This window comes from Echeneis naucrates, chromosome 6, assembly GCF_900963305.1.
Source record: "Echeneis naucrates chromosome 6, fEcheNa1.1, whole genome shotgun sequence".
In the NCBI taxonomy this organism is placed as follows: Eukaryota; Metazoa; Chordata; class Actinopteri; order Carangiformes; family Echeneidae; genus Echeneis; species Echeneis naucrates.
This window is the reverse complement of record NC_042516.1, coordinates 19,413,024-19,439,469: the sequence shown is the minus strand read 5'-3', so window position 1 is coordinate 19,439,469 and position 26,446 is coordinate 19,413,024. Positions and strand designations below refer to the sequence as shown.

Here is a 26,446-nt window from a genome sequence, read left to right as displayed (position 1 = left end):
TGCCACGAGGAGCTGCAGCACAGTTAAATTGAACCCATTTTATACCTTGCCATCTGTGGTTGACTTTTACAATTGTTTTTTAATTAATAATCACTTATTTGCAAACGTGGCAACACTGAAGCTATACAAAATTGTGTCAAACTGGGATAACACCATCACATTCAGACTGTTGGCTGCATGAAGCTGTGTGATTTATGGTGATATTTACTGTAATTGTTTTTTGATCTGGCGAACATTAATATATATTTTTTCTCTACCATGAAAAGTACATTTGAAACTGAAATCACTCTCTTTTTTTTCTCCCCAAATTTGTTTGAATTATGGAAAGAAAAGGCAATATTTTTACATTTATTTTATCCCCATCATCCAAATAAGTTTGTTAAATTAACAGCTGTAGTGCACTGGCCTGATAGCTTTGTAATGGTGTTGATCAGAAAATTAATCTAGATAAAAATACAGCAATTTGCTGGTTTGGACAAATTAAAATATAAAGCCGGAGAAATCAATTCGGATCTAACCAGTTCTACTGTGAGCCAGTCTGCTTTGTTGATATTTACCTTTTGTACAGTTACAATGAATGCCAAAGCAGGCTCTCAGAGGATTTGACTTTTAATCTTTCTTGATATCTTGATTATGACCTGATGATTTCATAGATTTATGTCGACATAAGATGTCGAGCCTCAGGGTTTGAGTTTTTTTTTTTTGTTTGTTTGTTTGTTTGTTTGTTTCTTTATATTGCAAGCGGATTTAACTGAGATGTAAATCTGAATTTTATCAGGTATGGTGCCTGCAGACGTGTGTTTTTTCTCTGAATGCCGTTTGTTGGATCTTCAAAACAGTATGAGTGGAAGTCTTAAACTGGTGATTGATTTTTTTTTTTTTTTTTTTTTACGGGGGCCTGTGGGAAGTAAAAGTTTGATTAGCTAAATTTTTGTCGGTATTGTTCTCCCTCACTGCACTTCCCGTGATAAATAGACACTTGGTTCCTAATCACTGCCACCGTAGTACCATTACTGAACGGACCGCTCATTTCAGGGTTGGCAAGACAGCTGAGCTCGGCCACGCTGCCAGAAGTGTCAGTGCTTTGTCTCATGAAATGTCACCAGTGTGCTGACTTCAGAAATGGATCCAGCACCTTGGTTATACAACATCTCTGCTCTGCTCCTATTACCTGAATCGCAGAGCTGCATAATACACAAGGACACTGTATGTCAGAGGATTGGCTTGAGATTCTGCCAAAGGTTACGTGAGAAAACTGATCCCACTGTCTGCACCTTGAAGCTAGCAGTCGCTCATCTTAGTGAGCAAAATCTGCCTGCAAGCACCTCTGAAGGTGACTGATTAACACATTTCGTTGTGCGTGTTTAATCCACACACTCAGGTGTAAAAACAATGTCTGACAAAATTCCTTATGAGAACACAGTTTGTCCGAAATGCAACTGTTGCCAATTTCAAGTCAGCTTTTCACTGGCAGCATCGAAGACACAGATTAAGCGCCCAAACATATCAAATTATCATCAATGCCAATTATTGATCTGCGTTGAATGTAATTATGTCAAACTGTATTAAGAGTATAAACATTTTAAAGTGAACACATATATGGAGATAAATGACTGCGTTGAACAGACCCCAGTGACTTCTCATCTCCGTACTGTTCCTCAGAGTGGAGCTAATTGCTCTCTCCGGCACGCAATTATGGTTTCCTTATCATGCACACTTGAGATAGCAATTTCCTTCTCAATAGGTCTCCAAGTCAATGAGTGCCAGTCTGCTTCAACCTTCGACTTGTGTAAGAGGCAATAATTATGGTGGCACATTGGGACACATGCAGTGTTACCTCTTATGCCATATTTCACGAAGAAAAAGAAGTAGATCAATTACTTGTAATGTTGGCAAACAAACAGCAACAGTGCAGTTTCACAGCTTATTGCAGTTTTTCATGTCCTTTTTTTTTTTGCCCATTTTTCGCCCTGGATAGGCATTAATCTGTGCTCAACCAGTAAATTCAGCATAATGTCCAACTCCACAGCAATAATTCCATTTAAGACAAACTTGGTACATTTTTGTTCAACACCAATTGTGAATTGATGAAAGAAATTGTGAATGAATGCAAAGAAAAGCGCAAAATTTTCTATTACTCTCTTTTTTGCTTTGCATTTGGCCGCTCAAACTCAACATTTCGATTTTTTTTTTTTTTTTTCGAACACTTGAATATATCAGAGAATTTTGGGTATCACTGTTATGAGAAAAGAGGAATGTTGGACTGATACAGAACCGGATCCAGTGTAAAAGTCAACTGAGGGGGCTGGATAAAACTGACCTGGAGTCTGTAAACGAGACAAAACTTTCTGACTTTCTGTCCTGACTCTCACTGTTGGCTTCTTTAGAGAGGAAACCTCCATTTCAACAGGTCTGCATAGAAGAGACAATAGAACTGCAGCCTGGTTATGAGAGAGAGCATCATAAGCAGGTTCTTTACTCTTTATTCGGAGGTTTATAGTGGTGGAATATAACGAAGTACAAGTATTTCATTGCTGTACTTAAGCACGCTTTTCATGTATCTGTACTTTACTTAAGTAGATTTATTTGTGGATAGTTTTGACTTTTACTTTGCTACATTTTACAGATCTATACTTTCTACTCCACTACAGTTGTACAATTCGTTGTGGGACACGTTACAGTCGCATTGCAGGTTTTATTGTTTGTTTGTCTTATTTTAAGGTATTACACAGAACACTGCAGAGAATTCTATTGAATTGAACGATCCATCCACCCATCCGATGTTTCTTACAACGACCGCTGCCATTAGCAAGGGGTTTTGTGCTTCGGATTCACACCCTTCATATCGTTCCACAAGTAGTCTGTTCACTTATTGTAACAGAGATTCATGGTCATTTGTATCTAACATGTAGCTACACAACACCTGCAACTTTAAAAGTTACTAGAAATACAACAGAAACCATGAAAATCTGGGCTTGAATGTGCGTAACAGTTTCGCATTCGATGGCTGTTTTTATAGTAAAATTAAACTTTTTGAAGGTGTAACCAGTCTTCTTTGTTAATGGCATTGACCTCTGCAGGTCACCCCTAAAATAATAATAATAATGCAAACGCAAAGGATCATAAGTCCAAGTGCAAACTGTGTCACAGAGGGTAAACACAATAAGAACAATAACCTTTCAGGTAATTGATATGAAATTTATTCCAGTGTTGTCTGTAGCATCATTGATTAAAATGGCACAGCCCATACACAGCTGATGTGTGAAAATATACATACAATCAGCACACTTAATGATATCAGACCGCTGCATTAGGTAATACATTCAGCAAGTACTCTAACCCTAACCCACTTTGAGTGTATATAAAAGCAAGTACTTACTCAAGTAAAATGGTTAATGTGGTACTTTTACTTGTCAGTTTATTTATACTTTTACTGAAGTACAGTGTTTGAGTACTTCCTCAACCACCAGACCATCTGTTCCTAGATGCCCAAGAGAAAGACGCACAAGTAAAAAAAATAAATAAATAAATAAAATAAAATAAAAAGCAGAATGTGAAATGAAATATAGGAATTCATATTTATAACCACTCACCTCAACCATTCTGTGTTTAGGGATGGTGATCAGGCAATGAGCAGTTAATGTTTTTATAAAGTTGCGCTTTGCTGGCTTGAAATCGTCGCTGTGTTGGATCTTCAGTCTCCTGAATACATCAGCAGTTTTCTGAAGACCGATAACGAGGTTAATCAATCAGTCACTCAGGAAAGATTTTGTAGTTCTGTCACATCACCTGCTAGAAACCACATCTACTGTTGCCATGGAGATTCAATGAAAAACAGCCTTTGTGTACCAATTCCAACAATGAGGACACAGCACGGACTTTTGTGTATCTGTAATTGTTACTGAGTAAAAGTTTGAAGAGGATTTTTTTTTTTTTTTTTTTTCCAATCTTGTCATATTCTACCTTTTTATTATTGTCAAGGTGAAATATCACACTATTACATAATATTTACATTACAGGTCACAAAAAGAAACTTTGACTGTGATACCACATTATTGACTGGCTGAGGCCATGGCTGAATATGACATTTGATAATTTGATCTCTCTCCCTTTTGGTCCGACAGAACGGTGAAGCATCGCTCTTTGAGGTGAACATCCGTTATGTCGGCGGGTTGCTGTCGGCGTACTACCTGACAGGAGAGGAGGTAAGGTTAATACATGTCTGTTATCCCCCCTTCACTGGTGAGAACTGCTGCTTCCTTTATCCCCCAACAAGCCCTGCAGTTTGACTGATGTGCAGTCTACTTCTGAGTCTGACTGTATTTGTATACGTCAGAGGCTTTCTGTGTGTGTTTTGTGATATTATGAAAGTTTACTCAGATTTTTTTGGTTGCTGAAGAGTATTGGTCGTCCTATCAGAATCCATAAAACATATTGCTTTGAGTTTTTCACTGGGTTGGATTGTCAAGTTTGGGTTCTGTTTCAAACAGAACATACATAGATTCATACATACATAGATACATTCTGTTTCAAACACGTTACACATATTTTTTGTCCTCATTTGTCTAGATATTGTTGTTCACTGCATAAACTACTCAATAGGGCCCCGTTGTAGCAGCCAAATCTGCTGTGCTATAAATCATTAAAACACAGTCAGTTTTCTGATCTATTTATCCATCCATTTTCTACCGCTTTTCCGGTTCTGGGTCGGCGGAGCTACTGGAGCTGATCCCAGCTCACACTGGGCGAGGGCGGGGTTCATCCTGGACAGGTCGCCAGTCCATCATAGGGCTAGTTTTCCCATATTAATTATTAAATTGCTAACTTTCAGCGGTCCATTACTTGGCAATTTGCGAGTTGGCTTGCTCGCTGACTCACCAGCACTTTAATGCAGCGTCTCAGTCGCTCTACATCGAGTTGATAGACTGGACCTGGATGCTTCACCTTGTCGCAGAGGCTGGAGGAGTGGGGAGGCTCTTAACTATTCCCTACAGAGGAGAACGCTCACCTCCTGGTAACGCAGAGGATTTCTTTGTGATGTGCTGTGTATTTTCTCAGCTAGCCTGCTGAAATTAGTCACCGGCTAGCTCACGTTCAGAAATGAGCTTATTTTACAGCTGGAGTTTATTTCAGGGTAATCACATGGGCTAATGGTTGATGGCTGGCTGGTTGTGAAGCCATAATGCAGTGTGTGCACAATGCAGGACTATTGAGCTATTGAAGCCTTTGCATGTATCATTTTCTCCCACTCAGTGATTCTTTTTTTTTTTTTTTTTTTGGTAGAAATCATAATTCTATAGCCTCATATTACATGTGTTGCATTATTGTCGCAGTATAAGAACATTATATGGTTAAATTTGGAATGAGATTTTTTATTGCCCTGCCTGAAGAGCTACCACAGATGTGTCCTTCAGGAATCTGCGGTCTCCAGATGTAACAGGTTGAAGTTACGATGGACAGCATCCAGGTGTGAAGCGTTGAAACTTTATGAGTGTGAAGCACGGCCTTGCCAGAAGTTTCAAGGCTCTGTAAACCTTGGATGGATAAATAAAGGCTTAAAAAATTGCCCACAACAACCACCGGCACGGAGAGGTCAGTTCATTATCACTGTATTGTGAAGTCACTGGAGGTCAGCATGTCACCATAATGATCATCTGCCCGTAGCAGCCTCCGGGAGCATTCACACAACACGCTTGGTGGTAGCCTTTTTTTTTTTTTTTTTTTTTTTTTGGATACCTCTCGGTAGTCTAGGCTGAAGTCTGTGCAGAAGTAGGATTAATGGATAGTATCCAGTGACATATGAACACTGAAGTTGGTTTAATGGACATTGATTTTCAGGCCAAGCGAGTTGAACAGAGAGCAGCATAAGAATTGTTCACCATCACTGGATGAGGGAAATTAATGAATATATTGCCAGGACACACTACATCAGTGAATCCATTATTCCACATTTGCATGCCAAACAATGTTCCGCTTTTTTATTCACTGGTCCATGGAAAATTCTCTATATGGCTTCGATAATGACATTATCTAATATGAGTATGTGGATGTGTAAAGAAAAAATAGGATATTACTTATGCTCTGAACTGGCTCAGCCACACAAGGACGACTATACTAACCACTTAGTCCAATCTGTAAAAACAAAGTACATAACTTCAATACTTGAGTAAAAGTACAGATACTCCTTGTCATATTACTCCGATACAAGTAAAAGTAGCTTTGTCAAAATATTACTGAAGTACAAAAGTATTTGTTTAAAAAATTACTTGAGTAAAATTATAAAAAAAAAATACCTCAGGAGATACAGGAAAGGAAAGTAGCTTTATTGTCATTATACAATACACTGATGTGGGGAGGGGTTTGGTCCGGCCCAGTGGTCTCCAGCTCCGGTCCTGGAGGGGTTTGGTCCAGTCCAGTGGTCTCCAGCTCCGGTCCTGGAGGGGTTTGGTCCAGTCCAGAGGTCTCCAGCTCCGGTCCTTGAGGGCCACTGTCCTTCATGTTTTAGATGTTTCCTGCTCCAACACACCTGATTTAAATGATCAGCTCAGCATCAAGTTCTGCTGAAGTCTGATCAGGAGTCACTCATTGGAATCAGGAAACATCCAGGACCGGATTGGAGACCTCTGGTCTGGTCTCTAGTCTGTACAAAACATATTTTATATGGACATAATAAACAGTCTCAAACTCCGGGGGGTCTGTGGGGGTCCGGTCTCTGCTGGCTGTGCTGTGTTACCTCCTGTTGCTGTCTCTGCTGTTCACCTTGATTAATAGACTGTCCTGTGTACATGTCTAGTTCCTCCTCTGCCTCCTTTTATGATCGTACTTCTTGTCATAGATTCAGGATGACGGCAGAAATGGAGCTGAGAATTAGTGAGTTAGAGTTGCGGCTCTTCACTTTAGTTAGCTCAGCTTACGCTAGTGTAGCTAGCTATAAAGCTTGATGCTGGTAACCATGGTAACTAGCGCACACAGAAGAGGAGAGGTGGAGGAGCTGAACACATGGACCGGCATTATTCTATATTATTAATATTATTTATTTTATTAGAGACGCAGGACAGAAGACCGGAGTCGGATCCCCTAAAATGGAGCTGTGTGGATATTAACCAGCTGTTTTAGCACAACAGCTTATGTGCCACAAGTATCAACATACATTCGAATATAGTTCCCCATTGCTGAGCCTATTTTGTGTATGTTCTTTCATCATTCAATCTCTACAAAAAAGAGCTGCTGGTCTGTTGTGTGTGTGTGAATTTATTTAAGTTGTTGCCGTTATTTCTGCACAAATTTAGAAGTACTCCACCGCTGATGAGGAATTCGACCGTGTTGTAAGTGATGTCCACAGAAAACATCCGAACTCTGGCTACAAGCTAATGCGTGGTCATCTGAATGGTCATCTGAATGCAGGAGGTGTGCTGTTCCAGGTAATAATGCAGCCACGATGTATAATGTAGAATGAGCCGATCGTTGTGGAGAAATAATCCAGGTAGGATGAGGATTATACATCATGGCCATGTTCTTACCTGGAACACGCACAGAGGTGTGCAAGTTACAAAAACAATTACAATTAAAAACAATGAAGAGTAATGTTAGACTAGTGCCAAAGTAGTGAGTAACGAGAGCATCAGTAGTAGAAATGTAGTGGAGTAAAAAGGACAATATTTGTCCTTCAAATCTAGTGAAGTGAAGGTAAAAGTATCCCCCAAAAATAATGCTTAAGTAACGCACAGATACTCAAAAACTGTACTTAAGTACAGTACTCGAGTAAATTTACTTTGTTACTGTCCACCCCTGGTTTTGTTGAGACAACTCCTTTTTCCACGCTCTGTTCTGTGCATTTGTTTGTACCATTTACCGAACGCCATAATTCTCTTGAGATGAAGCGCGCCTTCTTAGTTTCCTGACAGACGTATCAATACTTTCTGCAATGGCACACTTATCCATCACACGTCTCGCTCGTGTGCTGTCTGTGTCCCTGAGAGTGAGATTTATAGTTACCTGATCCCCCCCGCCACCCCTCGATTCCCGCATTAGGTTTTGTTGCTCTGCGTCTGCTGTTCTAGCCGAATGATGAAACCGGCAGTTTGAAGGTCTGTCACCGGTGCCAAGACTTAAATCACCGGAGATACAGTGTGAGTGACTATCATGAGCCTGTAGATCCAGTTTGACCAGAGGACATTGGGCAGCTGGTGCTGCTGTAAATGATTGCTTGGGTGCAGATGATGATTATGGCTCCTTGCGGGATGCAGTTTGAAGGAGAAGCGCCTGGAGCTGGACTGGAAAAGCACATGAGCATTAATAATCTCCTGTTGTTTTGATCTCGTGCGTCTGCTGGTTTATGTGTGTGTTTTCTCGTGTCCCCCTGAAGGACAATGCTAAGTCTTTATGGAAGTGGTCCCCAGGTTAAACGTCTTGTTCAAATGCGTCCGTTCATCATTCACAGTTACACACATTTAGCCAGGCCAAACTGCTCTGTCAGAGGTGGATGTCACTGTAAATATCAGAGGTTTTGCTTTGCTGGACAGACTGAAGTCTTTAACGTGAGGATACAACAATTATTATAATTATTATTAATTTCACTGATATTGTTAATTTTGTTACATCCACCAAATTTTGGACCAAGCAAGTGCACCCCAAAATTGCCCATTCATATATAAATGTTTAAAATATCTGATATGTTTTGTTTCGCTCTTATGTCTTCATGTAGACTTTGTGTCTACCAGATAAATTACAGTACAGTACCTACGATGGGGGACTGAACAGGCTGGATTGCAATCATTTTGATCACAGTAGCAGGTGGCACAGTGGAAACTCATTTATATATTTTTGGGAAACCTGTGGTCCTACAAACACGATGAACAAACGCAGCGTTAAGCTGGCATGGTAGTACTTCATATTTTCTCTGTAATGTCACATTTACATTCTCCTGCCATTTAGTACTTGGCAGTCCACGTTATGTTATTCAAATGTTATTAGTGAATGGTCAAAGCTCTTGACTGTCGAGGTTACTTCAAGACAGAAATAAAAGGCCTGTACAGCTCTGTTAGCTTCCTCCATCAAAGCGCAATAACTTATAAAACAGCAGGCCGCATTTTAGTGCCACCTTGTGTACTTTATACATTTCTTAAATGACTTCTAAACCATCAAAACAGTTGTCAGTAAATTTTCTATTGGTGAGTAAAACATCTTTCCTAAAAAATTAACTTTACATATATATCTCCCTCTTTATCTCAATATAAGCTTCTGGATGTCCAAGTTCAAGGGAATGTCCTTGGATGAATTTGTATGCAGTCCTTTGTTTACCCCCCCCCCGAGTGGGACATTTCAGGTACTTGTGTGTCTTCACCTCCATATATGACCATTCATGTTGGCATGTTAATGCAACTTCAGTTCATCCATTGCCTACACACAGCCCTTGTGTGTCTGCTGTGTGTGCTTCATTTGTCATTGTCCACTTATATGCATAGAAATGTGTGTGTGGTGTTAAGACCTTGTTGTCTCATCCTCTACCTTTTGCAAGAGCAGAGAACGGTGAAGGGAAAAGAGCGAGAAGGGCGGGAGGGGGTGAATGAATTCAATCAGCCTTGTGGGAAAATTGCCCACGGGCGGAGCCGAAGCAGCAGGGACGGAGGGAGGCAGCAGTCGGCAGAGGAAAAGAAAGACGTGTTCATATGTTCATCAGCAAGAGGAGAGAAGGGATGAAGCGAAAGGGGAGGAAGGAGAGGGACGGTTTTCATACGCTGATCAACAAACATGAGTGCATGTAAAGGTGATGTGGAGAGGCAAAGAAAGTAGATGGGAGGACAAAGAGAGAATATAAAAGAAAGAAATAAAGGAAGATGTCATCAGCAGTATATTAAAGGAGGGTAAGAGGAGTTTAGTGCCTCTAAACTAATTTAACCACTTTAATCGTATGTTATATAATACTATGGCCACCATCTGAAAGGGTGTTTTCTTCAGTTGAATTACACTATAAAAAACATGAATAAATAAACTGACTCATTCCTTTTCTACAGCTTACCCATCAGGGTGATGGTGGGTGACCCTGGACAGGTCGCCAGTCCATCACAGGGCCGACAGACAGAGACAGACAGAGACCAACAACCACTCACACTCAGACCCACAGACAATTTAGCGCCACAAATGAACCCAAACATGATGAGAACGCCACTCTAAATAAACATGAACTGGCACTTGTCACTGAATGAACAGTTGCTTTACTCTGAGTGAAGACAAATCAAAGGTTTTAAAGTTTATGGCATCATTGGATTCTTCAGGCAATTTGGCCACATAGCAGCCCGACGGCTAAGAGTCTTCCTGATTGAAGTCTTAGCTGAAACAAGAAATCTCTCAGCCAGTAATTTAGTCGACAGCCTTAAGAGCATGAAGAAGAAGTTGTAGCTCAGCAGGTAGAGTTGGACGTCCGCTAATCAGTTCAAAAATGCTGAATCCCAAACTGCTCCAGATGTTCAGGTCCGAGCCTTTCGTGGTATCTGGCTGCTGCTCGTGTGTCATTGTGTGTGTGTGTGTGTGTGTGTGTGTGTGAATCGATGGAGATGTGAAAAGCTTTTCTTCGTCTGTTAAAAGAGAATTTATCATAAAGCTGAAAATACTGGAGGGGTAAAAATTCAGAATTTATTGCAAACCTTTTCAAAAGATGGAGAACACGGACTGGATTTTTATAGCGGCAGAGTTCCCCCTACAGACTGCTGGCTGTTTAGCCTGTGACAATCCATCAGCCAGGTTTGAATATTGATTTCTCTCCATCTCGTGGAGTTTTCCACTGCAGTTCTCCTGCTGTTTAGTGAAGTTGAATCCGACTGCACAGCAGATGATGATAGACAGCTGTCGCTCCATTTGTTTATGATAGAAGGGTTGGTGCATATGCTCATGATTTATTTATGAAGTTGAACAGCTTGAGACTGGCTACATCTCTTGCTACATATTTTGTATACCTCTCGAGTTGTTGCACAAAAAATAGAGATAAGCATAATTTCTAATATGATGATAGTAAGCATGCATCTTATTAAATTGTCATCCGAGCCAGAAAAAGTATAAATTTTCCGATTTTCCATTTTTGTGGTCAAGCGAACACCATGGCAATTCAAGTGAAAATTAAGAAATGTGTTATTAAAAATTCCAGGGCCACTAAACTCTGCGTGTCATTGGCCCTTTCCCATGTTTGACTATTTCTGCCCACAACTGATGCAAAGAACCAGAGACACACTGGTGGGCAGGAGAGTCGAGGGGTAAATAGACAAAGTCGGAAGGCAAACAAGACAAAAGGAAGAGAAGAAAGGGAAATAAAAAGACAGAGGAATACTGGGTGAAATGAAAGAAAGAGAGGAATAAACAGACAGGGGCGAGGGGGGGCTTCGATTTTTCTGCTGTAGGCAGGTAGGGATTAGGAGTCAGACATTACAATCATTGGTTGCAGCCACATTACGAAACCTCATTTATCCTGCAAAATCCTGTCAAGCCAACAAATAAAGGTCAAAGCGCTCATTCTAAAAATAAGATTTCTGCAAGACTAGAGAGAGCTACTGATATCAGGGCATTATGTTTTGTAAGAACCAAAATGATGCCGTCGTTCTTCCTGCGTGGAAAAATAAAATGCTTTTCTTATCTAAATAGCTGCTTATTCCCATTCTGGGTATATCACACGATCACATACAAGCCCCTGCGACCCAGCAACGGATAAGTGGCTGAGGATGAATGAATGAATGAACGTACAAGCCTTCAACATCACTGCTTTTCGTCTGTCCTCCTCTTTTACATGTCTGTGGGAGAACAGGGAGAAAATGCCAGACTTACAAATCGAATCTTTTCTTCTCTGGAGCACTACAAGCTAAACATTGAGTTCCGGTGTGATGTGAGGCGTTGTTTTCTTTCTCTTCTGAAGTTCGTGGTTAAGTTCAAGTTCAAGATGTTCCATTGCAGGGAAATGTGGTGTTTTAGGGGGATAATATTTGCATTAGTCCATGTTGTTTTCATTCTCATTGCGGGTGATCCACTTCTGTCTCCGAATATGACTTTTTATGGGTCGTAACACAGGAGAGTACACACACACACACACACACACACACACACAAAAACACATACAGACAATATAAATATGACACACTTCACTTTGGGAATGCCGTAAATTGTAAATTACTTTGAGAGATGGTGATTTGTTTTTCCCTATTTTAGTTTTTTTCTCCGTCACAGCCTCATTAAGTCGCATCATTAAGCGCTGAGAGAAACTCGATGTGTCACTTAGGCTTGCAGTGTGTCCTGTGTGTATTAACAGATGAATAAAGTTTGCCTCCAGAATGAATGACTTGACCTTTAGTCGGCCGCTTGAGAAGATCATGGACTGCAAATTGATATTCACAACACGGCGTATGTTTACCAGTATGTCTTAAAACTCAATCTCAACCTGAGACACTGGAGGAATATGAAGAGGACCCACCTCTGTACATCTGTCAGCGTGTCTTCTGTTCCTCTCAGTCTTACAGCGCCTCCAGAAAATTTGCAACTCCCCTGACATGTTCATGCTGTGATGCAGCTGAATCCAAAATGGGTTTTATTGCTATATGCTTATTTTTCATAATTCATGCGTTTTTATTATGAAAATGAAACATGCTGTAAACATTTTATGATTTCATAGAGTGAAATCTTGAGTATTCAGCCCTATGGCTGTAGTTCCATTATAAATCACACTGGGGCCGGCTGTGTGCTGCTGAAGATGCGTCTGTGTCAGACACACCCAGGTTACTTCTCACCTATATCTGTACGCTGAAAATTATCAGCCTACAGTACTACGCTGAAGTGGAAGGAGCGAGGCAGCCGAGATTTCAGTGCCTTTGTGATGTCAAAGATAACACAGCAGCACGACAGCAAAATGAAATTTTGTGTTTGTGTTGGCTGTGTGCTGTGGCACACCCTTGTGCCATCCTCCCCAGATTAAACAAACAGTGTGCACGTGAACATGTCTTATTCAAGAGCTCACAAAATGTTTCTTGGTGATATGTTTGTTGAGCCTGAATAGAGATGAGTGCCTTGTTTGCAATATGAATTATAGTGAGCCTGTTATCATATTCAAAGGTGCACTCGTGGTACTTCCTTTAAATCTATGTCCTAGTAATTCTGTTTATATAATAATTTGTAACGACAAATACACAATCAAGGAAGCAGTTCCATTTTCCATCACACTATTATTGGAAAACAAACTGGTTTCAAATAGTCCTTCATTTCTGGGAGTCACGCTTCTTCTATGGATGGTGACGATTGACAGAGAGGTGGTAAAACAGTCCTGTTGTCCAGTTTGAGTCAACACATTAAGTCTGTAACACTTTTTATTATTTTACATTAAACATTTCACTTCACCAGAACGATATCAAACATTTCCTAGAAGCCAATTAATGTTGTGGTAATCGGTGGTGATTCAGTGCCTCCCACTCAGGGGCATCAAAGTGCTGCAACACAAACTGTGCGATGCAGCGTCATGGCCAACGTCAGCACTGCCACACCTCCTGGTAATGTTTTCTTCTAATTTGACCTCATTTCCAAAAACAGTGCAGTTGCGCCGCTCGCCCCTGGTCAGATGTTACCCAAATGTCAGCTGTCGGGCCATATGCACCTGCACCACGTAGCACTGACCCTGGGCTTTCAACTCCATGGCACTAATTCACAAACATAATGTGAGCTGAATACAATTTTTCGCAGAGGGAGCAGGGCACAATGACATCGCTCTTCATCAGTTCTTTATCTGTATTGTTGAAGATTTGCCCACTGCTCTATCCAGAGTAGATGCAACTGAAATACATGTTGCTGGTGCCCAAGATAAAAGAGATCTATTCCTTTGTAAATGTGGTTTAATCTTTCCCCTGGGATTAAATCAGAAGCAACAGTCCCGGGCATTATTTGAGATTCTCAATAATATATGGCTAATCACATTAAGAGCTTGTTAATAATAATAAAAAAAAAAAACTTCTCATCAGAGAGAAAGTATGATTGCTCCTATTCCATCGAGATGCTAAAAAGCAAATTTGCTTTTTATATTCTAATGGATTTATTCAGCGCTGGTATCACTGGTTACCCAGAGCAGTTGTTTGAAAACCTTTTTTTTTGCACTAGTTTAGGCTACATTCCTGGCTCCCTCTATGTTTTAGAATATATTTGAAGTTCTTTATAAATGTCTTCTGGTTTGAAATCAGCTTTGCAGGTCTTTCTTGTTTTGTAATAAACTACTGACAGTTTTATGCACAAGGTATAAAACTCAGTTGCAACTTTTTGCAACTTTGCTGCAAAACTATGAAATATCCTGGTGAGTCCTGTGAGAGATGCAGGCTCTGTTGAATATTTCTATTTACTCCATTTGGCATTTAATTTGGTTTCTGTTTTTGTTTTCATTTAAATGTTTCATCATTCCCTGCCTTTCTATCATCGCATTTCATTGCCCTTCTGTTCACCTTGGTTTTATTGTACTGTTTAAGATTTTATTGCAATGCGCTGTACCAAAAGTGCTCTAGAAGTGAAAGTTTGACTTTCTGTCAATGAATTGACTTATCACTGCATCTCTATGATGACATTACTGTACAATGAGCTGATATTTATTGTCATTATAACATAAATACATAAATATTGGAAATGGAAATGGACACACTGCAGTGCAGATATATTTACGTCAGATGACCTTTTTTTTTTTACAGTACAGTTGCTGCATTGGGGTCATATGAGTCAGTTGAATGAATCTGAGCCTCATGGGTCAAAGACTGATAATATTCATCACAGTCTGCCTGATGCCCGGATCACCTTTCAGCTGTCCTTTAGGGAGCGACGGGGACATCCCATCCCCCATCACAAATCACAGCTCTTATATAAGCTGTGCTGAGAGGCAAAGAAAAGCGGGGAAGTGGGAAGTCTGGATGAAATGAGAGATATTGCTTACAGCTAGTCAATGCAGGTGGGGATGATTATAGATGATTTATGGTGCAGATGATGCTGAGTGATACTGAGTCTGTGGTAGTGCTGAAGAAGATTAGTGCTTCTCCTGATTTAAGAGATAGTGTAGCATAACTGAGTTCACATAACGTCAGTATATTTTTGGCCGTAGACATTTTATACCAGCCCCACCATCAGGTAAAAAAAAAACTTCTTCTATTCCCCTCCATCACAGCTGCACTTTGCTTAAATGAGCATATTAGCAGTTGAAGATCTTCTTTCACAAATGACACATGTGTTCATGTAACTGAGTAAGGGATGCAATGATAAGTCGACTTATTGACTGAGAGAAAGCTCCTTTCAAAGCTCGAGGCCGCTTCCAGCTTTTCCTTGTGTATGTTAGGAAAGTGACTATCCTTAGATTTATGGAGTCACTTTAGACCTAAAAACTTGATTGAATTGACAGAAATCTTTTCACCCACTAATTGGAAATGAAAATTGCAAAAAGTTGCATTCCTGGTCTTAGTCTGTGGCCTTTTTCAGCACTGGTTCCTGAGGAAGTGGTAGGAATGAGTATTTGGTTCCCTTCTGCTAGCATTAGCTAAATTACGAATTTTTGCCTTTGCAAAATAAAAATTGGGAGAAATGCCCAGCACTTTATAATTCTGACATTACAGTAAGATAGTGTCTGCCATAGTACGTGTAAATGAGCGCGGGCACACACGTATATATTTGCACACAGCAGCGTACTCGGCTGTGTATTTGATGTATTAGCCGCCTTTTTTGCTGAGGAGCTTAAATTTGGTCTTGATGGAAATTTCATTTCCTCAGATCAAAGTGAATCATCGTAATCACGCAGTGACCTGCTGTGCTCCACAGTCCCCGCCGCAGGCTCAGCTGTGAAACGAAAAGTCCTGTCCCCAACCTTTATTCTGCTCTGTGTACCAACACCTAATCCCATTTGTGCAGCGTTAAAATAACTGCTGCGCTCCACTCTTACATCTTTTGGTGGTATTATACTTATTAAGGGGCACCAGAGTGTCATCTTATTTAATATTTTTTTAGGTGTGGTACAGTTGGCCAGTAATAAATCTGCCACTCGGCAATAAGCGAGCAGCTCAGCTTTTTGCAAGAACTGCAGCCAAACTCAGCTTCCAAGGAGACGATCTCATGGTTGCTTCAGTTTACAATTAACAACCGCGAATAGTGTGTTTAAGATACCGGACTACATAAGATCTGTATCTTATCGGCCTCCCTATTGTTGCCCTTCATTTGTCCCCGACCTTCTCTGCAATGGCCTGTTGGTTTCCTTTTCGTAGAAATCGTTCAATTAATCTATTTAGCAGTACGTAACGTTCTTGCTGAAGTAATTGGACTCAGCCTGGGAGAGCTTTGTCACCAGCCCAAATGAGCCCAAACCTCAATCGAAGTCCTGTTGAGAGACTGATGATTTTTTTTTTTTTTCTTTTTTCCATTCCAGTCAGAAATTACGCGACATAGGCCAAACAAATCAAATCCTGGGGATCGTTAGGTTGTTCCTAATGATCTCAGGCTTGTAGCATCCAGTTCTTTTCATTCAGAGTTTGCATAGCTGAGCCTTATTTACAGGCTTCAGTGCACCTCGCCGTGCATCACTAATTAAAGGAGAGAAAAAGCATGTTCATACTTTTGGGGATGAGCTGAAGCTGTTTAGGCAAAGTCTAAGTATGCAGTATTTAACCTTCACGGTGGCAGAAAGAAGGAAGGTGTACTTTCCACCGCAGGGAAAGATCGCTTTGGATATAAAGACAAAAGATTTTGGTGAAGCTGAAGGGGCCAATTATTGTCACAGTACACTATGAAGCATTACTTAAAGGATCAACAGGGACGGCTTTTAACAGCAAAAGTATTGATCCTGGTGGCTTTTGATGCAGTCAAGGCCTTCCAAGTTAGGACAGGTGACTTGAGTAGTTGAAAGACTACTCAAGTCCACGAAGAAAAACAAAACAAATTAGCAACCATTAGCAACCAGAGATCATAAAATAATCATATGAGTGACCTTAGATTTGTGTTTTCTTCCTTTTTTCCCGCCTTATTTGTGAATTCATTATGAATTGTGACGAGAAAAGCAGTGACATCCAGTTAGGATATGACAAACAGCCACGGCCAAACTGACAGCACATTAAAGTCCTGCCAAAAGCATTGTCTGCGGTTTTGTTGAGGATGAAAGCAAGCAAAGACATTTGAATTGATAGCATGTTGTTTTTCAAGCCTGAACACACACAATGGCCCACACTGCCAGGAAGGTGTTTTTATTCACACAGTGTCGGTAACCACTTTTTATTTGAAACAAGACCACATGGAGATTGGTTTGGGTGGCAGCCTCTCTAAACATGAGCTATAGCGATAAACACATGTGCCAGTGACTTTGTGCATCTTTGTGCCTACAAAACAATAACTCCATCACCAAATAAGAAATGTGCAGCGAATCGAATGCCCCATTCTCAGGCATGTTGCACAGTGTCACCAACAGAACAGCACTGGAGAAGCGCAGCGGAGATTGTTGACGGCTAAACTGCTGGAAAGTTGATTTGGGGTCAAGAGGAAAACTTCTAATATTTCCACAGAGGCAGTGTGACAACAATATGAAAAATCATCCAATTAGGTGGAGAAGACAGTCTGTCTTATTGAATTCCATTTCGGCTGATTAATGTCTCTGTTCTGTCCCAAGCACAGCAATACAGAACAAACTGCCACCGCTTTTCAATTCCAAATGTAATTGAGTGTGTGTATTTCATGAAGCTGCAGTGGTCATTAATTAGACACATAAACAGCAAATTAATTGTGGGATAGGTTAGAAAGCCTACTTCCAGTAATCAATTAGATGATAAATAATGAATGAAATCTACCCATTTGTAGCCTGGGGAACTTCAATTATTTACCAGGAAGCTGCACGTCTGTGTAACAGCCCAGGTCTTAACCACAGACGACTGAGGCTTTGGCTGTGCAACGCTGCAATTTTTACAATAACACGTACGACAACCATGCTCGCACATCCAATAAGACGCATATTTCTGTATTTCCATCCCAGTCGGAGATAGCAATTGATCTGTTTCTTCGTATTTGGTGTAACGTGATAAGCTAATGGACCGGGCCTCTTAGTAATCATGTAATCGGAGATTTGGAAGCACTCCCCTCAGACTTGATGATTGGCCGTCCAGTTTCAGGCTGATGGGTCCTTCCTCCTCCTCACCAGACAAATGCCCCCTTCCCGGCTTAAATGCATCATTACGGCTGCAGTGCGTGTCCCTTTCACTTTCTGTATGGGTAATAGGCCTCAGTCTTGCTGCTGCCTGCTGAGACATCCTTCAGCTGTCAATCAAAAGGATGCACCCAGACAGCAGGTCCAGAGAGATGCAATGATGATATACAGTCCAGCGGAAAATATATATAATATATTATTGAGTTTGCCCCCAAAGTTGCACCAACTTGACGTGCGGCATTAAGTAAGGCTTTGCTTGAGCTGTTTTCGCCTCCATATTTTCTTTTCTTCTGTTTAAAGCCTATTTCTGTCCCATTTTCTTCCTCCCCTCGGCCTTATCTTCTCCATCTTGCTTGTAACATTACTCCATGTCTCTGCCAGCTGAGTGCGTCCCTCCCTCCTCATTGTAACCTCCAGGAAAGGTGCAAGTCACACAGAGTGAGATTGCTCTGCGATAAGGCATACAGCTCACAAACTCCACCCGAGGTAGTTACGCTTCACTGTGCGTCTGAGGAAAGAGGGGAACGTAAACGGAGTGTCCCCCCAAGGCGTGTGGGGGAGTCGGTGTTCGCAGCACGCCTTCAGCCCCTTGAGCTCATACATCTCAGTGCTTGGGTGAGCTCTTTCTCTCGATCTCTCACTCTTTCTTTGGCCCGTGCAAGGCGATTTAAGGACACCTGCAGCACAGCACCGATCAAAAACAATATGTCTGATGAACCAAGCAGATCAAATGGGTGCCCTCTTTGAAACCTTTGCTCCCCTGACACCTTTCCAGTGACAATTTCCATTATATCTCTTGAATCTGAGTTCATGGCCCTTCAAGCCTGCATGAGGCTTAACCATCCGCACATGGACTCGCTGGGGCTTATTCAAAGAAAGCTTCCATCTGTACACCCACCATGAATTGTAAACTTGTTTCTGCTCTGAAAAGGAAATGTTGTTTCTTCCCAACTCTTTTTATCTGTTCATGTGAATCTCTTTGTTATTTTTTTCTTTCATCTCAGTTATCTGCTGCAGTTCATCTGGATGAAGGGATGAGATTAAAGAATAGACTATTTGTCTGTGATTTCCCATGATTGATCGCTCTCAAGCCTTAGGCAGTTGGAATTATAAATCCTACCGCAAATTTATCCGCTTGATTTGATTCCCTGCACAAAATGCTTTCAATCCCATGGCGCAATTTTTGTCTTTATGAGCAACAAGGCAGAGTATGGCCATCAGATGACTGATGCCTTGCCGCTGCTGTTCGCTGCTATAAACATTCAGCTCGTGTCACACAGCTCAAGATCAGCCTGTATAAATGTGCTCTCCAGTCTGTGTCATCACTGTAGGTGGGCTGATTGAAGTCAAGAAACATGTTTAGTTATGGTAAGCACAGATGACGCTTTGATAACAGCCAAAAAAAACAACCCCTTTCTCAGCAAAACAAACACTCAATAAATAAATCCTGCGCGTTTGTACATCAGTGCTGCCCAACAGGATTTCACCGAGCAGTCACAACCCAAGTTCTGTCTGCCGCGGGCACACATACTCACACAGCTTGTGATGTTAGACATATTTCACATCGTAAATGACATGCAACAACTAAACACAGTGTTGAAAGGAAACACGAGCCGCTTTGTTTTGAAACTGTGAATCATACAATGTCAGTGTTTCGTAAACTTTAGTAGTACTTTCTGAAGGTTTGTGTAGGAGGACAATAAGTTTCAGGTAGAAACAATTGATCCATCAATTAGACAAAACATGGAAGAATTGTTGACAGTATAATGTTTGTTGTCATTTCAACATGATTTTTGAAACTAGACTCGACTAGACTCAACTGATTAGAAATGAGGCTGCGCCTAATAAATAATTTTATTGATTAATCTGCTGGTTATATTCTTCACTGATACTTTGGTCTGTAAAATGCTTTTAAATACCTTGGCTTGTCATATTAGATTACATTGTATGCGTCTGTTGTTTCCATCCATTCAATATTTTTTTTGCTGTGTGGTTTGATTAGCAAACCCATAAAATACTTTTTCATTTGTCTCTCTGTAACTGCTGTGAAACACTTACTGTGTGATGCAGAAATATAGAAATTGATCATACTCAGCCTTGACACATCAACAGTATCTAGTGAGCGCTCATGCAGAAATTGCTTGTTTAATGTTTACATAGCACTCATTTATCCCTTTCTTGTTTACCTGCGATAAATCTTTCTCTCTTTTGCTTTGTACATATATAATTTCCCCATATGGATCATTAGTTTGAGCTTTTATTCACAGTAGCTCTCCAAGCCTGTTTTATCCAAGTGGGCAGTATGAATCTTGTAAAAGAACATTTCCAATAATAATTATTTTCAGTTAAGCCAGCGCATTAGTCACCTACTGTACTGTCTGTGCTTAGACTTTTTCTTCAGCTGGTCCTGGATTCCTTACTTCCATTAGAAAAGTGCCACCGTACACTGTATGTGCTTCACAGTCACGTCAGTTTACGTTCTGCGTAATGTACAGGTGACGATGACTGCTGACGTTACAAAAGGATATGTATTCACGCTTTCTCGTGGCTCTGCGTTAGTGAACATGTCACTCTGAGTGAGTTAGAAATAGGATTATTGCGCATTCTGACATTCGGGGGTGAAAAAAGAGTTTGATACATCGGTTAATATGCATGCAAGCTTAAGCCCACAGTTCTGGGCCCGTTCCCGAGTGGAGAGGTGTGTAAATCAGGCATTAACTCTGCTGAGAGACCAGAACTGGTCCTTTCTGGAAAGTAGGACAACTGTCATCTTATGGGGAAGGTATTTTATCACCAGGTGACAGTTCCCAGGTGGTAGATGTCACGTTCAGTGGATACAAATGTGGTACAAATGAATAAAATGTCAATCTGTGGGGGCTTAGATTTAGGCATTTAGATGCACGCTGACGTGCCTATATATAAACTTAATCCACACCGGCAGAAACACACAAAGCATTAAAACGTCTCATACAAAAGGTCCAATGTGTGGGAAGAAAGGAGGAAGTGAAAAATCAATTATTTGTGTCCCATCTGTATTTCTTAGCTCCTCCACTGTATATTCACACGTCCCTACCTCCCTCTGTTCTCTTTCTATCTATTGGGTCACATAAACAAAAGCACCATCAAATGAGTGAACCTGAAGGAGTTTGTTGTTGGCCAACACTCAGATTAAGCATCTGTGCACCTTTTAATCTTATCAGTTCTTCTCTCTTTCACACTTTTCACCTCCAAAAGCTTCAGCTTGTGGCGGAGAGAGCTGTCTCTGTGCGTTTACCTGTTTATTCCATCAGAGTTTACCAATGTGAGATTTAATGATTAAGGAGTCAGGAAACTATATCTGCTTTACAAACTGAGCCTTCACCTGCATTCAGAAGGTGAATGAATAGAAGCGACTAGGGGAGGATGTGGCAGTGCAAGAAGTGGAGGTTAGACTTGTCTGCGCAGTCTTAAGGTGTTTCGCAAACTTTCAGAGACAAGAGGTGAAGCAGAGGGACTGAGGAGGAAATGAACTGGATTTCCTGGTGGTGAAGCAAATAAACACAGACGGCATAAACAGTCCCGCAGTCGATTTATTTATTTATTTTTTAAGAATAACACTACGGAGTAGTTGGCTTCACGTTATGTCTCTAAGCAATCTTTAAGTTTGAAGCAGCAACAGAAAGTTCATTAGTGAGACAAGCAGAGAAGATAAGTGAATTTAGCTCCCCTTCCTGTTTAACATTTCAGCTTTTGGAAGCTGCAGAAATTAAAGAAAACCTTTTCATTCCAGTCATCTTATTTGCAAGTGATACACTGAGAACTGGCACCAGGTATCAGTAAGAACCTACATCAGTGAGCATGAATGCAGTTTGTCACTTCCCCCTCTCTGTCATTTCCTCCAGATTGATCTTGAATTTGTTTTTGAGTTGATGGGGATCTGAGTAAACCAGGAAATGGGCCTTTGTATCAATCACTCCATTAGTGGCAGACGGAGATGCCGACACTCACCACTCTACCATTACATGCTGTCATGAGTTACTCCCATTTTCAGCATTTTTCGGTCGCTATTGTGGTGATGCAGCTGTTTAGCCTGGTAGAGCAATTTTCTATTTGTATTCTCAAAACCACAGACCTATAATCATGCACAGCTTATGATTATTATATTTGTTTGTTTTTATGGTCACTTTTTTCCATTTTATGATCCAAACGATTAATTAAGAGAGAAGTCAAGCAATTGCCAACACTCATTCTTCTGCTTTTCCGCACACTCTTGCTGGTGACACGAGCTTGTAAATGGAGATGGCAGGTGTCAGTCAAATGGTCTTAGCAAGATGGGAATGATGAGTTTGTGAAACAGGAAGAGCTGTTTGACAGTTTAACTATATCGTTGCAAATTCATTTTTGAACGTGAGACATGGTCTGACCTGAGAAGGTATATGCAGAACATAAATGTTCACCTTCTGCTCTGGAGCCAAAATTTTAAAATTAATTTCTTCAGCTGTCATGAAAAATAACTGAGAATAGCGTAGCTATAGTGACAGTCTGTATTTTGATGATAAGTGCAGCAAAGGTTTGCATCATAGCTGTTCTCATAAGAAACAACTCTTTTTCCCAGCAGCCCCTTCACTTTCCCTTCTCTCCCACCTACTCTGACGTTTCAAAAAAAGCATCAATCATCCCAAATGAGAATGCATTCGCTTCATCACTGGGCTCTCCTGTACAAGGTCAGACTCTGTGCTCTTTGATGTCACATTCTGATTTGTTGATTTCCTTGAAATATGAATCGTGCAGCTTCTTTAAGTAATATAAGATCTGTAGATGTGTATGTGAGCTCAGTGTGGACAGTGCAGAATCTCCCTGTGCACAAAAGATGTGTGGAAGAACTGCTCCTGAAGACGAGCCCAGCTGTATGTTCCCCAATTTAAACCAATATTATTGTAGTTTTTAAAATGTAACAAAGTTTATTATTGTGCCTCAAAACTTATTTATCCTTCAAAAGCGTGTGGTTTTGGAAAGCAGAGGCAAATTATGCTTGCAGAAAATTCTTCTGTGACTTGGCCAAATGAAGTATTTTGTTTGGAGGGTGTTTCTTTTTACCAGATGCATTGCTAATCTTTCCTTTTTTTTTTTTGCTCTTGTAAAATAGTAATTTTAGTTTCATAAGAAATGAAAAATTAATCTTCAACTTCTCATATACAAGTTCTGCAGAGAGGTGGCACGACAGTGTGTGGGATTCTTTTTTACCATTCACAAGTACAAGTAAGAACGTAATGCTGCGCAGCTTTCAGTAAGACTTAACAGTATAAAAAACATTCAAGTCATTGAAAAAAATCAAAATGAGCGAAAAGCCAGGAAAAAATTCAGCCAAGTGAAATGATTCAGAATCTCCTGCAATGTGATAATTTTATCAACCTGGATTTGCACCCGAGAAAACAACCGGAAACATCACCGTCCCTCCTGACTCCACCTCCCTGCTCCACATCATTGCTTCAAAATGAATCCAGTGCACATCAATTCTCTGTGGCCACTTCCACCTCCGTTTCTGCTTCCCTTGAGCTCATTTGCCACCAATTCCTCTTCCACCATTCAAACCGTTGTTGGGAGCCGAGATTGGGCCAATTCCAGGAAGCACAACATTTCATTACAGCCAAGAATTGAACACATGGTGACCTCCGCCCAGCTCCCGGCTCCCACATCAGGTTGAGGCTTCTTTTCTCTTCCTGACAGAAAGTTTTGGGTTTTTTTTTGTCTGCCTGACTGTTTAAGAGCTGTGGCTGCACAATCACCACTCTCATAATGATATCAATCTGAGCCAATCAGGATGCTCCCCTCGAAAGTGGCTCACTAATTTGACCCATAATGAACCTCATCACAGTATGATTCTGTCAGCAACTCTACGATTGCATTGATCAGGTTAACCTGCGCGGCCCCTCAGCGGGGGGCACCGTGTCTTGATTTTCCTGTCAGTGTCAGACGTCCGTGGGGAGAAAATGTCCTCGCAGCTTCAGAGTGGAGAAGCTGGCTAAAACCAGCGACTGGGCAGACAGCCAGCATAGTGGGACGGGAAAATGCTTTCTCTATTCGTGCCAAAACGTGTTTTGGCAAAGTCCACATCCTCACACTCTGCCCATGGAGCACGGACATCAAGTCTGGCATTTGCTCAAAGTATTGAACCAAGGCGGGAAAAAGCTCTCTTTTCTTTGGCTGCCAAACTTTTTCGACCCCCCTCCTCACTTCTTCTTTGGCTCATGTGATGACAGCAGTGATGAAAAACATATCCCTATGCCTTAATGAAGTAAAGCGGCAGTGCCGCAGGGAGGTGTGTATATGTATTGTCCCACATTTTCATATCCGTAAGTGTCAAGAGATCATTGTTAGTATTATCATTTTATATATGTTACCCTGCTGAATGTCAACAAAGACAGTTTAATGTCTCTGCTGATCAAGAGTAAACAAAAAATGTTTCTATGCATTTTAGGGCTTTTATTACTTGATTCCAATGACAGTAAGTGGCAGAGAGGCAGACAGGCAGCTGAAAAATCACACTCACCACTCAACCAGCCGCACTGGTGATCCTACAAAACATAACTTTTTAATAAATGACTCCTTCGTCTGTCTGAAAATAATCACATTAATTATCTGCTGTGACATTGAATACATGTCAGATATTACCAAAACCGATACAGAGTTGTGTGTGAAAGCTGATTCTTTACTTTGGGGGTAATAGTTTGACAAATGGATCTCATCTTTGAGCCACGTCTTCATCTCATAGTCTTCATCAGTGGTTTAAAAAAAAAAAAGATGTGTTCAAATAACGGAATTTCTTCAATGATTGACTGAAAGTAAGATGGTGATTAATTCATTAAGTATTATAAAGTATTTAGGGATTCATGTAACTAATTTAACTTCAAATTTCACATATATATGTAAAAAAAACAAAACACAATCACTCCCCCTACAACCTATAATGGAAAAATGTTATTAAGTCTCTACACCTCAAAGCTGAACTTTCCCCTCTGGTTAGCCAGTTTTGTTGGTTCCATGAAAACTGAATAAAAAAAAATGCTTCTGCTGTGAGAAGTTTAAAATAAATAAATAAATAAATAAATAATTAGAAGGGAAATGAAACATTTTGGGAGCAGTTTGAAATGTGAGGCTTCTGGGTGTGACGGTGTAATTGTGAAGCAGAGCACTCTGTGCCAGACTCTCAGGCCCTTTTAATTGCCATCCACAGGTAGAAAACAACTTCTCGTCTCAACACGCTGAACTGAATCCAAATGGCGTATTTCATGTTTTTAATACACTGACTTTTTAAAAAGTGAGTGAACAGTGAAGTTGTTTCTGCGGCTCTCTGCTAATTGGGATGTTTTTAGGCGATGGCAAATTGGCAAATGGGTTGTCTAAGAAGCTGTGCTGAGGCGGGAGGCACAAAGAGCGAAAGAGGAGGCGAGTGACAAACGGAGCCGTGGCGAGATGCTCCGCGGCTGCCAAGGAGGTAGCTGCCCTCACAATGTGGCGCATCTGCCACCTCAGACGAGTTGCACACAGGAGCTGGCAGCTACCACTGCTCCTGCTTTTTCTCTCTCCTACAAAGACAAGTGAGCTCTTCTCACATGCCACCGCGGTTTGAAATAAGCCGTAGTGGTGCCAGGTGCTGCTGAGAAGAAAGACAAGAAAAAGAAATGTTCAGCCTCCTCTGTGGCCATTACTGTGGCAGGAATGACAGCATGCCTGCCCAGGAGACACCTTGGCTCTGCTGTTGTCACCATTGTGGACACAGCGAGTCCCCCCAGTCCACTGAAATTAATACAAGCTGACGGGCAGCCTGCTATCTCAGGCTGGACGGGGACGACCGGCTCATTCAGGGTGACAGAACCTGCGACTTGTCCCAGCAAAGCCCGGGTGTTCTGACCGGCTCGGACACTAACAAACACCGCTCAGCGTGACGCACTCTCCCGATCACGGCTGACTTTGGCTCAGATAAGCGAAATATCAACAACAAGGCGACTTTCACAGAGCAGGGGATGAGCACTTACCCTTTATTAGCTCAGCAGTTCAAAGCATGAGCGCAGCCGAACCAGCAAACTTTCATTCTCATCAGTGCTCCGTTGTTACGAATCGACTAATAATTGGTAATGTACCGCCAAAGTAAGTTTTCCATGGATCAATGAATAGCATTTAACCGTCTGAGTCACAACCCTGGGCCAACCGCTGACTAACATAACTACGCTGGCACTCGGGTGTGACAAATCTTGTCAAAGAATATGCACAAGCTCTGACAAGAGAGACACACACACACAC

The 26,446-nt window shown here is 41.1% G+C and overlaps 1 protein-coding gene across 1 annotated transcript in view; it reads left to right on the top strand.

The window, feature by feature from the left end:
- LOC115045427 (mannosyl-oligosaccharide 1,2-alpha-mannosidase IA) overlaps positions 1 to 26,446 on the top strand; it is a 163,170-nt gene that overhangs the window by 104,996 nt on the left and 31,728 nt on the right. The window contains exon 4 of the mRNA XM_029505102.1: positions 4,125 to 4,205. Within this exon, the coding sequence (XP_029360962.1) occupies positions 4,125 to 4,205 (81 nt within the window). The remainder of the gene's footprint in view (positions 1 to 4,124; positions 4,206 to 26,446) is intronic.